This window comes from Triturus cristatus, chromosome 1_1 (assembly GCF_964204655.1).
Source record: "Triturus cristatus chromosome 1_1, aTriCri1.1, whole genome shotgun sequence".
Lineage (NCBI taxonomy): Eukaryota > Metazoa > Chordata > Amphibia > Caudata > Salamandridae > Triturus > Triturus cristatus.
This window is the reverse complement of record NC_140579.1, coordinates 684,612,131-684,625,387: the sequence shown is the minus strand read 5'-3', so window position 1 is coordinate 684,625,387 and position 13,257 is coordinate 684,612,131. Positions and strand designations below refer to the sequence as shown.

Sequence of the window (13,257 nt, the reverse complement as noted above, 5' to 3'; positions counted from 1 at the left end):
GGTTCTGATCAAGTGTGTGTTAATGTGGATGTGTCAAGTCGGGCCTTGAAAAATCTACCCTCCCACCCGATATGACTAGTCAGATTTTATCAGGTTGAGCTATTTTTAAGGCCTACTGGTCCGTTCTGGCGAGTGAACTTAAATTGTAAAAGAACAGGTGATCTGTTCATTCAGAACGTGAATGAGCAATAAAGATGCACTTAGATCTTGTTTTTATCTTGACACATTTGTGATCTGTTTAAGCATAGAGGTCATTTGTCAGTTTGTCTTTTTTCTAATTGCTGCTTATCTTATGCTGGAAAATGGTGTTTACTTTTCCTCTTACTAGAGTTGGAGGTTTTTGTCAAGTGAGCAGTTTGAATCATTGTGAAACAAATGGCTGCAGGATGTCAAGTTTTTTTTTTTTTTTTAAACTGAACATTTAAATAGCTTATAAATAGTACAAATATTTCAAAATATATCAGTAATTATGAAAGCGCATTGTTTTCATAATTCAGAAGTGTGATGCAAACAAAGATTTAAACAGGAGCATAACAAAATCAGAACACTTTACTTGATGATGTGCAAATGACAATATTTGTTTGTACACCATTTAGTTTTATCATCAGTAAAACCACTTCCTTGGGAAATTATATGGCCATTTCAATGAAAAATCTTCTGATTCCAAATGACAGTGTGCTAACACTTCATGCTTCAGTTATGTATTTATTAAAAGTGTTTCGAGAAACATTTCTTCCCGCCCTGATGAAAATGCTGTTAATGAACTAAGAGGCAAGTAAGGGACCATTTGTATCCTATACGCCGCTAGATTTGTATTATATATGGAGCAAAAGTTTGGTCTTTTGAATCAAACGAAAGTTTTTTTGTACACCAGATGCTGATCTTGCATATTTAAAGGTGCTCCCATATGTAATAATGAAGAAAATAGCGGCTCAGTAAATTACAAATGTTGTCCAGGATCAAATTATTTGAAGCCAGTTTATGGGTCAAGAGCATTACAATTAGGTTGAGTAGATTTAAGCCACTAGAACTGAAGGTCTAGTAATTTTTTTATTATTTTTCAAGGCCTGCAAGTGAAATAAATGTTACCGTTTCAGAGGATCAGAGTTTGCGGAGTAACCATTTTACAAAGAATTCTATACAATCAAATCTGGATTCAAGGGATCAGCATGCATTCTCAACTACTGGATACAGACAGTTATTATTGTAGTGGATTCTGAGATTTTGGCATGGAGTGGACAGTACGTGTATCCAAGAAGCCTTTATATTTACAAGATTTTGCTATGTATTTGGGGGGGGGGGGGGGGGTGTATCGAAGTTATTCTTGTTCATCTCATCTTACTTTGTTGTGTACGGATATGTTGAGACCGTGTTTGAGTTCCTATGACTCACCGGGCGTTCGGATTCTAGATGACTGACCGTTTTGGCAGGTAGTAATCTTGAGTCTGGATTGCTGGACGTATCAGATGGACTCTTGCATATTACTTAATATTAAATACCTGTTTAACATTAACTTGGTGTATTTGAATGAATCTTCAGGACGTCAACAGTGGTGGTATACGAACACCACAAACCTGTACAATTAATTTGGGGACAGAAGGGCATCTTGAGAGGCACACTGGCACAGTTCATTATTACCTTTGACAGAGGAAGTGTTCCCAAATGAAGTTCTAAAAATATTAACCAAGCTTCAGTTTTCAAACTTCTGTTTGACAAAAATCCCAATTTCAGAAAGAAGTGCCATGTCAATATTCCCTCCCAAAGCCTATGAAGCATATTTCCATTTAGAGTAAAATATACTGATATTGAGGCAGCAGTCCCTCCAGTTAGTGTGTCTCAGGTGTCCTTGCTACGAAGCTGGGCCTCTAGAATTGGGACGCTGCAATTTAAATTTACCAACTCGAATGCCTATCACACTTTGATATGTGGTTAGGGCTTGGACTACAAGTCTGATTACCGCTACTTTTCACCCTTGGTAGCCCCACCTAGAGAGCCTCTTAGCCTTATTGCCTCATAATTGCTCTCAGAAAACTAAAAGTCCTATTTTGAACTTCACAAAAACTGTAAATAAATAAAATATGTTCCAGAACTAGAGCTTGTAGTGCTGTAAGGAGCATGGTAGTGACAAAAATAATACAACTGTGAACTTTCAGTGGTTACATGAGCAATACGTCTACTTGTAATTCCAAAGCTCACTCCCTGTCGCTAGATGATACAGCATAAGAATCTAATACATATTATTAATTATTTATAGGGTGCAGCTAACACCCAGAGGGCATCTTGGCGCTAGTAATTGATCAGTATAGGAGAGTCTATAGATAGCCTCACTGGGTCAGTTTGCGACAATAGTTCATTGGTGGTGGAAAAGCCAGATTTTTAGGTTTTTCCTGAAACTCAACAGATTGGTATTGGTTCTTAAACAGAGGCAAACTGTTCCATAATTGAGCAGCTCTGACCTGAAAGGCTATGCCTCCAAATCGCATATTTTTTAATGATGGTACAGACACTAGGCGGGTAGAGGATGATCTCAGAGTTCAAGTGGGCCTATAGAGTTCAACCTTTTGTTAAAGAGACTTGGGTCCCTTACCATTTAAGGCCCTATGTAATATGCATGGAGCCTTAAAAACGGACATGCCTTTTAATGGAAGCCAGTGAAGTTCCTGCAGCGTCTTAGTTTCAGAGTTCCGTCTCCCTTTGGTTAATGCTAACCTAGCAGCCATCACCTGAATGCAATGGTGATGCTGGAGCAAATAATCTGGGTTACACAGAAGCAATGAGTTACAGTAGTCCAAATCTGGTCAATACAGTGGGTGGCCTGTACCACTAATGTCCTAAAAGGCTGTGAAAGCTTCAGGACAATTTTCTTCAGGTTTCTTAGTAGTCCATGGCATACAGCCACAATTTTATTGACGTGAGTCTCCACTGAGTCTATCGTCAATTTGGACTGCAAAATTTCGCACTGATTGTGCTATGCCCACATCTGAGCGAGCAGCATAGAAATTGTGTTTTATTTCCATTAACTTTAAACATGTTCTTGTCAAGCCACTGTGCCATGTCCTTCAGACAAGCGTGAAAGTTGTTTAATTGAGGTAGATGCGATTTGTCCAGTAAAATTATTTGAGTGTCGTCTGCATAATTTACAAACAATATCCCAAAGGACTTAAATCAGAGTTAACGGTGGTCTCAAGTGGACATTGAACAAGATGGGGCTCAGGGCAGAGCCCGGAGGTACTCCATGCCCAAGAGTTATTGCTTGCAGTCTTCCCAATAGGTAGGATTCAAACCACTTGAGCACTGCGCTTCATATTCAAATCTCCTTTAGACGTGCAAACAGAATTTGATGGTTGATAGTGTCGAAGGCGGCAGACTGATTTAGCAGGATCAGTACTGCCATTCGACCACAGTCAACTTGCATTCTTAATTCATTAGTGGCTACTACCAACGCAGTCTCTGTTCCATGGGATGGCCTAAAACCCATCTGATCCGGTTCTAGCAAGTTACTTTCTCCAAAAAATCCAGCAAATGTCTTGCTAAGATACTTTTCAAGTATCTTGATTGGGAAGGGGAGTCTCGAAATCAGGCGATAATTCCTGGGCTCTTGAATATCAGCCAGGAAGGAAGTCCATAACTCCCCTGACAAAGGGGGCAAGCAGCGAATTCCACCTGTGATGCATTTTAAAGCTCAAATGAAGCCTCCACTTCGGGATAAAGTATCAGATAACCTCTGGTAGTAACCGGAGTTAAACTCCATATACTTGTAAACCTACTTCCCCTAACAATCCAGTAGATGTTGGGGCAGATATACACATCAAGCCACCCCGAAAACCAGTTTTTACCTTCATTGGGTGATCCTGAACAAGATCCACTTTCTCTCCCACTTTCTCCTTTTTTCGTCTTTGTTTCTTTTTCTTCTTTTTGGCACCACTCTCATCTCCAGGACTTGAGCCATAAGAGATAAAAGAATATGTAACAGCTCTTTAGTAAGTTGATGCATAAGAGGGATAGAAATGGTCCAAGCAATATAGTGTATGCCAGCAAGGAACGGCTGCCCCCAAGCATTGATAGAACTTGCTCAGCAAAAGCCAGAGGTAAGAGCATAAAACTTGAACAAATTGCTTCTCACACAAAAGTACATTTAAAAAGGAAAAAAGGCCAGTGAGATCATCCTGACTGCAGAGCAATAAGCATCTCAAAAACGAGTCCTGATCAAGATTTAAACATTGTTCCAAGAGGCTGCAATTTAATTAATAAACATTCTTTCAGTCACAACTCTGTTGATTTTGTACATAATTTAAAAACAGGTATAAACTAGCAATCCCTTGAATCCATATACATTAATGTTGTCCTCAGTGACCCAATGTTAAAATACATTCAAACACTCTAAAAAAAACAATTGACATTTATTGTATACAAAACATAAATCACATCATGTTAAAAACAAAACCAGAAATGGTCCCTCCTTGCCCTCATCTAAGCAATAAATTTTTCCTTTTGTACGAGAGAGAGGGAACAAATTGGGGATATACGGGAAAACCCCTAAAACACAATTTAAAAAAATGTTTTTTCAGACAATCAATACTGCCCCGTTATGAACCCGCATAACAGAGAAAACACAACATAACAAGACAATTTACTTTGTCATATATTGCACATCCTATTGAGCACAGTTAAGATAATACCACTTGTGAGATATAGATATATTTGTCTCTACAGGCAGGTACCAGTCCCTTGGATTGTGCTGTTCCTATGCGTCGATGCGTTTCGATAGGCTTGTTTTTATGCCATTATCTTTGTCAAGACCATGGATGATGGTTTTCTCAAGTTCACTGTTCAATGTTTCAATCCTGTATTGAGATAAATATTTAAATCAGTTATCCCAATTTGACTACCCTTCCTCCAAATCCTAGATAACCGTGGTTTTTATATAAACCTTCCCCTATTTAATTTTAGACCGTAATGCGATAACCGTCTTTTTCTTGTGTTCACCTCCACTACTGTGCTTCAGATTGGTTGGCTTATATTATCTTTCTATAGAGATTCTTACCTTCATGTGTTCTTGCTTTTCCTATTCTTTAATAGAGCCTGCTTACAATGTCCTTCTTTGGGTTATAGTAAACGGTCCACGTTTTCAACTTATTTTTCCGTAATCTATAAAACATATATACTCAATCATACCCATTTTCTATTGGTCATACCCTGCTTAACCCATTACCCTACACAAGCTTCTCGGTAATATCCTACCTTTCAGTTGGTACTATTATTCACCCCGCATTTTTTGTTTTTAGTTGTTATATATTTTTTGCATCTGGTGCAGGGGAAGGAATTAGGGTCTGGAGCGATCCTCCCTGTTTCATGGACCACCTTTCCCTGAAACGAGAAGATTAAAAATGCCCCTTAGTTAGTTACTTTCTATCTCTCACCGTCTAATAAACGTGCCATTGGTGAGTCTCAGGCATTGGGCGAAATTCCCAACCCGCTCTCTTGTCTTATGCTAATCTTACCCGTAGGCAGCAAGCGGTTTCGTTAATGCGGTTATGTTGTATCCTTGTTTGTTCCGCTGTTCTCTAATGCGGACTACTATTTGTTCTCCCTCAACTGCTCCCCTATTGGTTACTAGTTTACACGTGACCTACTACGACTCATTCTTTCATGTTTCTATTAATTTCCTATCGTAACATTTTAATTCTCGATACATTTTACCCTGCAGATTTTGGGAGATATAGCTTTGAGGCTTGCTTCTATCGAAACAGTTTGCTACCTTAAACTTCATACTTTTTGCTTTCTCTCAATGGGCCCCTATTTTTTGTTCTTATCACTATCGTTTTTTATTTTTATTTTGGCAATTGCGTTTTAAACTTTATTGCGCACTCGTAGAACCCACTCATTTCCATTTTTTGTCTAGTTGGCAAAATACCCCCAACATTCTTTTTGTGTTTTAGCAATTGCGTTCATTTTTTATTTTGTTAATCTCGTTTTAAACTATGTTGCGCACGTATGAGACCAGCTAAATTCACGTTTTTGATTAACAAAAAGCCCTAAATATTGTTTTGTACATATGCATTCTCTACGGTCATTTGCGCCAACTCTTAATCATTATAGTTCATATTCCCTGGACCATAGAGTTCCCATAGTTATGCCAGAGCTGCCACATGTCTCTTCATCTTAAATTAAAAAGCTTATTTTCCCCTCTATTTTTGTCCAAAAGGTCTACTCATGTGTGTCAAGCCTTTACTGACATAACTCGATGAGGTCATAGAAATGGTTAAAACTGCCACGCTCAACTTGATGGATACTATGGGGGCAACCTGGTATTACCTACTCTTATGTCTAAGTAACTACATTCCCGCCATCTCTTACTGTCCATGAGACTGCTATGTGAGATAAACCTACCTTGCATACCTCGCTGAGGTCTTTATGCCGATTTATGTCACATATCTCAGTGTTTTGAGGAGTGTTACAAAATAAAAACTACCCTACGTCCTGCATTACGAGATGCTCATTCCTGTTATCACCAATTCTTTCTATGCAGGAGACCTATCCTCTTTTTCTTCAAAATCACTTTCATAAAGCTGATACGGCATTTGTATTATCTTGTGATGATACTCATCCAATCTTCCTTAGAGTTTAATCCCTTGTCAAATGTATTAAGATGGCACATAAACCATTGCTCCAGTGGTTTCCTTTTTGCATTCAAGTCTCCTCCTCTCCTGTTTGTTACCTTCTCCAGTATGAACCATTGAAATTGATCACAATCATGTTTCAATTTTTCATAATGGTCTGTGAGGGGAGCATTTTCTTTATTGTTCCTGATTGCAAACTTGTGTTCTAACAGACGAATGCGCAATTCTCTGCTAGTCTCCCCTACATATCCAGTCCACAGGGACAGATCAGGAGATAGATCACATTTTTACTGTGGCAGTTGTTTAAAGATTTTGCCCACATTTCCTTATTGTTATATGTGAGACTTTTTGTTTCAATCCACTGTGCACAGATAGAGCAGGTACCACATTTGTAGTTACCCCTTGCTTTCTCTCCTGTTATTGTCATCTGAGTGTCATGTGTCTGTTTGTATGTATTTACTAGGAAGGTGCGGATGGTTTTGTTCCGTCTAAATGAGAACAGCGGTTTTTCTAATTTGTTATCTGCTTCATAATTTAAAATTTTCCAATTTCTGTTGACTATATTCTTTATTTGGTTACTCTTGTTTGAAAATTGTGAAACAAAAACAATCCTGCCGTTCGAATTTAAAACAGTCCACAAATGTAGGGCTTGGTGTCAACGAACCGCAATTTTAATTTAAAATGTGTGCAGCTTTTTTAAATGACTTATTGATGGGTAGTATTTATACCGATCTCCACTCCCTTTGTGGGAGCACTGAAGCATCTTCTCAGACAAGCTACATGTGCAGGAGTGAGTGGTTGTTAGAGTGTTGTGAGTCTATGTAGGAAGAGTGAGTGACCATACAGGTTCTCCCACCTTGTCTTGAGATGCTGTACTTGGCTATGTAATGGATGTAGAGTGCAAGAGACAGGTGCAGATTTAAAATTGTATTGGCTGACCACCCGAGCAGAGACAGGGAGTATTTAGAATGGGTTGAAATCTGCATGGATAGAATTGGAATTAGAGTTCTTCATTCCACCAGCTAGGTGGTGGATCTCAGTCATTACGAGTACCCGCCCGCCTCAGGTTTAGGTTTTTATGCAAATCGACTTTTAGTAGATTACAGGCTTATATTTTGGAGATAGCTTGGTAGTCAAGTCCATATAGTCGATAATCATTATGTAGCCATGTTGGGTTGTTATGGCTGTTTGATAACCAGGGGCAGGACAGATGCCTCTGAACCAGACGGGATGCCTGAAGTTGTCTTCTGGACATGGATATCTTGTCTTGGGGTCACTCGTTTGCTATGGGCTGTATGAATGATGGCAATAGTTTGTTGTTCCAGGGTTTAAAAAGACCAGTACTCTTGGGAATATTTTTAGGAAATAGCCAGGTTTTCACCTCTAATTTGAAATATACAGATATATTACTTGTCCGTCAATCCTCTGCACAGCGTTTCCTTCCACCGAATACACACAGACCATGGGCAATGATCCAACAAAATTTAATTCAGTAACCATGCACTCCATTATGCGTTTCGCCGCAACCACAGCCTTGATCACATGAATGCGCCGGTGCCTTACTGCTGATTTATATGTTAAAAGTAGGCATGAACACAGACAGAACACTATAAACCAATTTCTTTCCACAGAAGCATAAAATATAGTTCTTAATTCTTATTAACAAGAAGGTGTAAATTGTGGTGTGAAAATATACATGCAATGTAATATATGTTCTTACATCTATTGTTATTACTTTATAACATTTAAAGAGACACTGTGGTAATTGGAGCTATGGCCACGCTATTTCCAGTAAGAGCAATCTTGATCCCTTAACTATCTCATGTCAATATACAATATGACTATACTTGCAATGTGGTTGGTTTAACAACGTTATTGCTGTATGCAAACAATGAAGCTTATAGTGGGCAAAACCAGGTACCGTGCCAACAAAATACCACATATAATAATAAAGCAGTGCAGGTGAGACATATAGCCAATCCTAAACAGATATAAACGAATATCAAAGGAAACTTATTATGTTAACATTTATGTGTAAATATGGGAAATACCTATGGAACTCCATTTGGGAAACATGTGTAGCATATTATAAGAAAATGTGTAAATCCTCCTCACTGTTCAGACCATTGGGGGATATAGATAGAAAGATATTCACACATGGTTTCCAAATCTTTTCAGGGCTTTGACACTATCTCCACCTCTCTTATTCTGTGGCACTGTGTCAATCACAAAATATGTAATCTGTGATACATTGCTCTGATGTATTTTGGCACAGTGCCTAGCCACAGGGTATGACATGTCAACATTTTTGATTGCACACATGTGCTGCAATATGCGTTTGCAGACCTGCAACACCGTGCTGCCAACATATTTCAAATTGCTGCTGCACGCAAGTATGTATATGGTGTGGTCACTTTTACAGTTTAAACTGCCTTTGATAGGTAGATCACCAAGAGGTGCTAAAAATTCCTTTGTGTGGATACCAATGGAACGTGCCCTACATCTGGAGCATCTGTAGAACCTATTTCTACCCGTCAAACAACTAGTGGTTCTACTTATTTCAGAGTGTGTCCTCACCAAACTCTCTCATTGAGGTGGCTACGCAAAAGATTTGTGGTGTTCTTGGAACAAGTGACCCTATTGTTAGGTCAGATTGAACTAAATGCCAGTTACTTTCTCACAGCCCTAGTTAATTCCTTATTTAAGAAAAAAATTCAATTTCTCACTTGAAAACAGGAACAGCACTCTGGAATATTTCTCTTTTATTCAAAGGCAGCATTCATAAGGACAAAGAAGGCGTTTCGGCTGCTCTGTCAGCCTTTGTCAACTATACAATGCCTCAAAATGATTGGTTTCATTTATTGCTCCCCCACAGGTGTTACTAATTGCAAAAACATAGAAGAGTTACTTTAGTGCTCTTCTTTTTTCAAGTTGATTTTGTGTTTTAATTTTCACTCAAAGTTAAATTATTCAAACTCCTGTAGTCTTATTTGCTAATATTTTCCTTTCGTTTCCAGCAGCAAAAAAAAATCACTTTGTTAACCATGTTAATGTTAAAGATACACAAAACCTCTTCGGATACTGCCAGCGCGTTTGGAAGGGGAAATGTGAATTACAGTCTTTATACTTTCACACGTTTCCAAGGTGACTTTTGTAGTGAGCACAGAGCCATTAACAGGATTAAAATAGACATTTGAGTGTTGGATATGTTAGTCAGTTATTTGGACTGAGGAGGATAGCGAAAGGGTAGAAGAGGTAAAAAGGTTTGCACTTGTATAGCACTAATTAGGTATTGAAGTGCTTTTTCGGTGAGTAACCGCTACTCTGGAACCCATAAAGGATTGGTGGTGAATTAGTATAGTGAAATATGAAATTAATTTGAGTGGTAGACATGTTAGTCTTATTTGGATTGAAAAGGATAATGGAGTGATAGGATTAGCAGTACGAAGAGGCTTGAGATGAGTAAAAGGGAGGGGGATGAGTATAAGGGAGGTGGAGGGGGGTGAAGAGTCAGAGGGAGGGGTTGGAAAGGCTTGTTTGGGGGATCGGAATAGTAAAAAGAATTGGATGCACGGAGGAGTGGAGTAGGGTAGGTCTCAAAAGGGTTATTTTGAGGATTATAGTAGTGGTATGGGGATTGGGATGAAAGAATGTAGGTAATGGATATATTGATAGAGGTATAGGGTGAGAAATAGGCTAGTGCATTGGAAAGAGTAGTAGAAAAAGGTTTGAGATCAGTCAGAGTTGAGCTTGGTGGGTATACTGAGAGCGGTATAGGGTGAAAATAGGGTAGTGCATTGGATATGCCGACTTAGAAGAAAAGTAATACATAAGTAAAAGTAATAAATATAAAGATCCAAAAGTAAAAAAGTCATAGATCCATAAGTTTATGGAAGGTATACAAGTGCATATAGGAAGGTAGTATATGTAGATTAAAGATGCATTAAATAAACTCTGGCTTTCAAGTGTTATTGAACTTAAAAATAGTTGTATTTATTTTTATACTCATATATATTTATGTAGATCAATAGTGAAGCAATTGTAGATAGTTGTGATAAAAAGATTTAGTTATTTATGCAGTCACTTACATACATGTTAAAAAAACAGAATAGTGTAACTATCAGTAATATATACATTTGTTCAGCAGAAATAATGAATATCTATATATAATAATTTTTTAAACAAGTATTCTACACATTTATACAAAGCAATACACATATAGGTACATATTTATAGTACAAATAAACGTTTATATACAGAGAGATATGATATATATATATATTTATCTATATTCACTGAAAAAACCATAGGTTTCAGGGGCGTTCTAGTTAGCTGGACTTTTCACTTGTACAAAACCACTGAAATTCCCCCGTTATAGTTAGTTCAGCTAACTATAACTCGCGCGCCCGCAATGCACTGCTGATGACATCACACATTACATCACTCATAACATGGTCAGTGACATCACTGATGACATCTCAAATGACATCACTGATGACGTCATCCAGTGAATGTGTGTTTTATATATGTATACCTCAAGGTCGATGGAAGAATAAATGGGTATATAAGTGTCTAAATGGATGATTTGTTTTTGAAAAATTGATTGTATAACTGATTAAGTGTATCTTAGTGAATACATGGCTTAGTGAGTAATGTTTAAATATGTAAATATCTGTATCAGTCTCTCACTTTGTGTATAAGTGGCTGCATGGGTTGGTGAGTAGCTACATGAGTGTCTATAATAGGTTATTAGTTGGTTTTTTGAGTATCAGTATGAGTGTCTGAGTGTCTGTATGGTTCGTTGGGGGTATTACGTAGTGCATAGGTGCATGAATGAGTGACTCACTGTTTGTATGTGTTGAAGACAGCATGTGTGCAGGACTGTATGGGTGGATGAGTGTGTGCATGGGTGTGTTAGTGAGTGAATGACTGTCTCAATAGTGTCTTTATGAGTAACTACATATGTTTTAAACTAGTATATGTGACTATTGGTGTATAAAAGTGAGTATATGTGAGAGAGAGATTGAAAGAGTTCCTGTATGAATAAGTATGTGTTTCTATGACTGATTGTTTAAAAGACTAAGTATGTGTAAGTTTCTGTAGAAGTAAGTGTGGTGGTGTGTGAATAACTGTATATGCAAGTAAATGTATGTTTGATTCTTTATTAGCATGAGTGACTATGTGTGTGAGTAACTCTATGGATGAGTGGCATTGTGTAACAGGATGTATAGGTGTATGAGTACATATGATGAGTGAAAACATGTATGAGTGACTGTATAGGACTGTTGGTGAATGAGTGGATGTGTATGTGGATCTTAGAATTACTGAATAGGTTGTTGTAACTGGTATTGGTATGTCCATTGTTTTGAAAATTTTAATCTCTATTTTTGAATGCGTGTATCAAGGTTATATTAGGGGGAGAGGAGGTCTGCGACTATCACAAGGATGATGTCATCAGTGATGCCACAGACCATGTCATGAGTGATGTAATATGTGACGTCATCAGCAGTGCATTGCGGGCGCGCGAGTTATAGTTAGCCGAACTAACTAGAACGGGGGAATTTCAATTGTTTTCTACGAGTGAAAAGTCCAGCTAACTATAACGCCCCTGAAACCTATGGTTTTTTCAGTGAATTTCTAAGGTTTTTTAAATGCTAATTTCTAACTATGCCTACAGAGATAGGACATGTGAAGAAAGAAGAAAAAACGCACAGAAAGAAAAAAAAAGAAATGCAGAAAGAAGCAACAGAAGTCCTCAAACACGAAGAAAAGTGCAGGAAGAAGGATAACGTGCAGAAAGAACAAACAGAAGAGCAGAAAGAAGCCTTGTTGGAAAATCATCCTGTACCCTCAACTTTTTCAGACGGATACTGGTGGTAACCGAGTCTGACTAACCAGTCCCAGAGCCAGTGCTATGTTAAAAGACACTCAGAATACAGTGAAAACACCTACATACACTAGGGAACACTATGCGTTGGGGTCCCCCTGTGATCAGCATGACCTCCTCTGTAAGCCCCTAGTATATAATAGGGAAGGGGATTAAAACAACCTCTTAAAACGCACCACAGGGCGTGTTTGCACAAGTCACCTCAGGCCCCGTCCCCTCACTTCCCCACTGTGTAAACACGCCCTGTGGCCGTTTTAAGTTGGGAGATTAAGTCCCCCTTGAATCCTGAGGGTCCCTAGGGTCCAACTAGGCCACTAGGTACCTCCAGTAAGCGTCACAGAGCTGCGTTGCAGAGCGATGTAAAAAGGGGCAGGGCCTAGACCACCTCTCTGCAACACAGCGCAGTGGCGCTTACTGGAAGCACCTGGAGGGCTAGTTAGCCCCCAGGGGCCCTCAGGATTGAAGGGGAATTATTTCCCCAACTTAAAACGCGCCATAGGGCGTGTTTGCACACGTCACCTCAGGCCCCGTCCCCTCCTTTCCCCACTGTGTAAACAAGCCCTGTGGCCGTTTAAGTTTGGAGATTAAGTCCCCTTGAATCCTGAGGATCCCTAAGGGCAAAATAGCCCACTAGGTACGTCCAGTAAGCGCCATTGCAGAGAGGTGTAAAAAGGGGCACGGCCTGCACCACCTCTCTGCAACGCAGAGCAGTGGCGCTTACTGGAAGCACCTGGTGGGCTAGTTGGCCCC

The 13,257-nt window shown here is 38.9% G+C and overlaps 1 protein-coding gene across 5 annotated transcripts in view; it reads right to left on the bottom strand.

Annotated features, from left to right (window-relative positions):
• The window catches only part of NMT1 (N-myristoyltransferase 1), a 413,873-nt gene that overhangs the window by 159,316 nt on the left and 241,300 nt on the right, over window positions 1-13,257 (bottom strand). For 4 of the 5 annotated variants that reach the window (XM_085647087.1, XM_085647088.1, XM_085647086.1 and 1 more), the window contains one exon: window positions 3,837-3,939. In XM_085647087.1, coding sequence (XP_085503213.1) covers window positions 3,837-3,939 — 103 coding nt within the window. Of the gene's footprint in view, window positions 1-3,836; window positions 3,940-4,721; window positions 4,845-5,044; window positions 5,149-5,241; window positions 5,368-13,257 lie in introns of those variants that run through there. The other variant, XM_085647089.1, reaches the window with a different exon arrangement.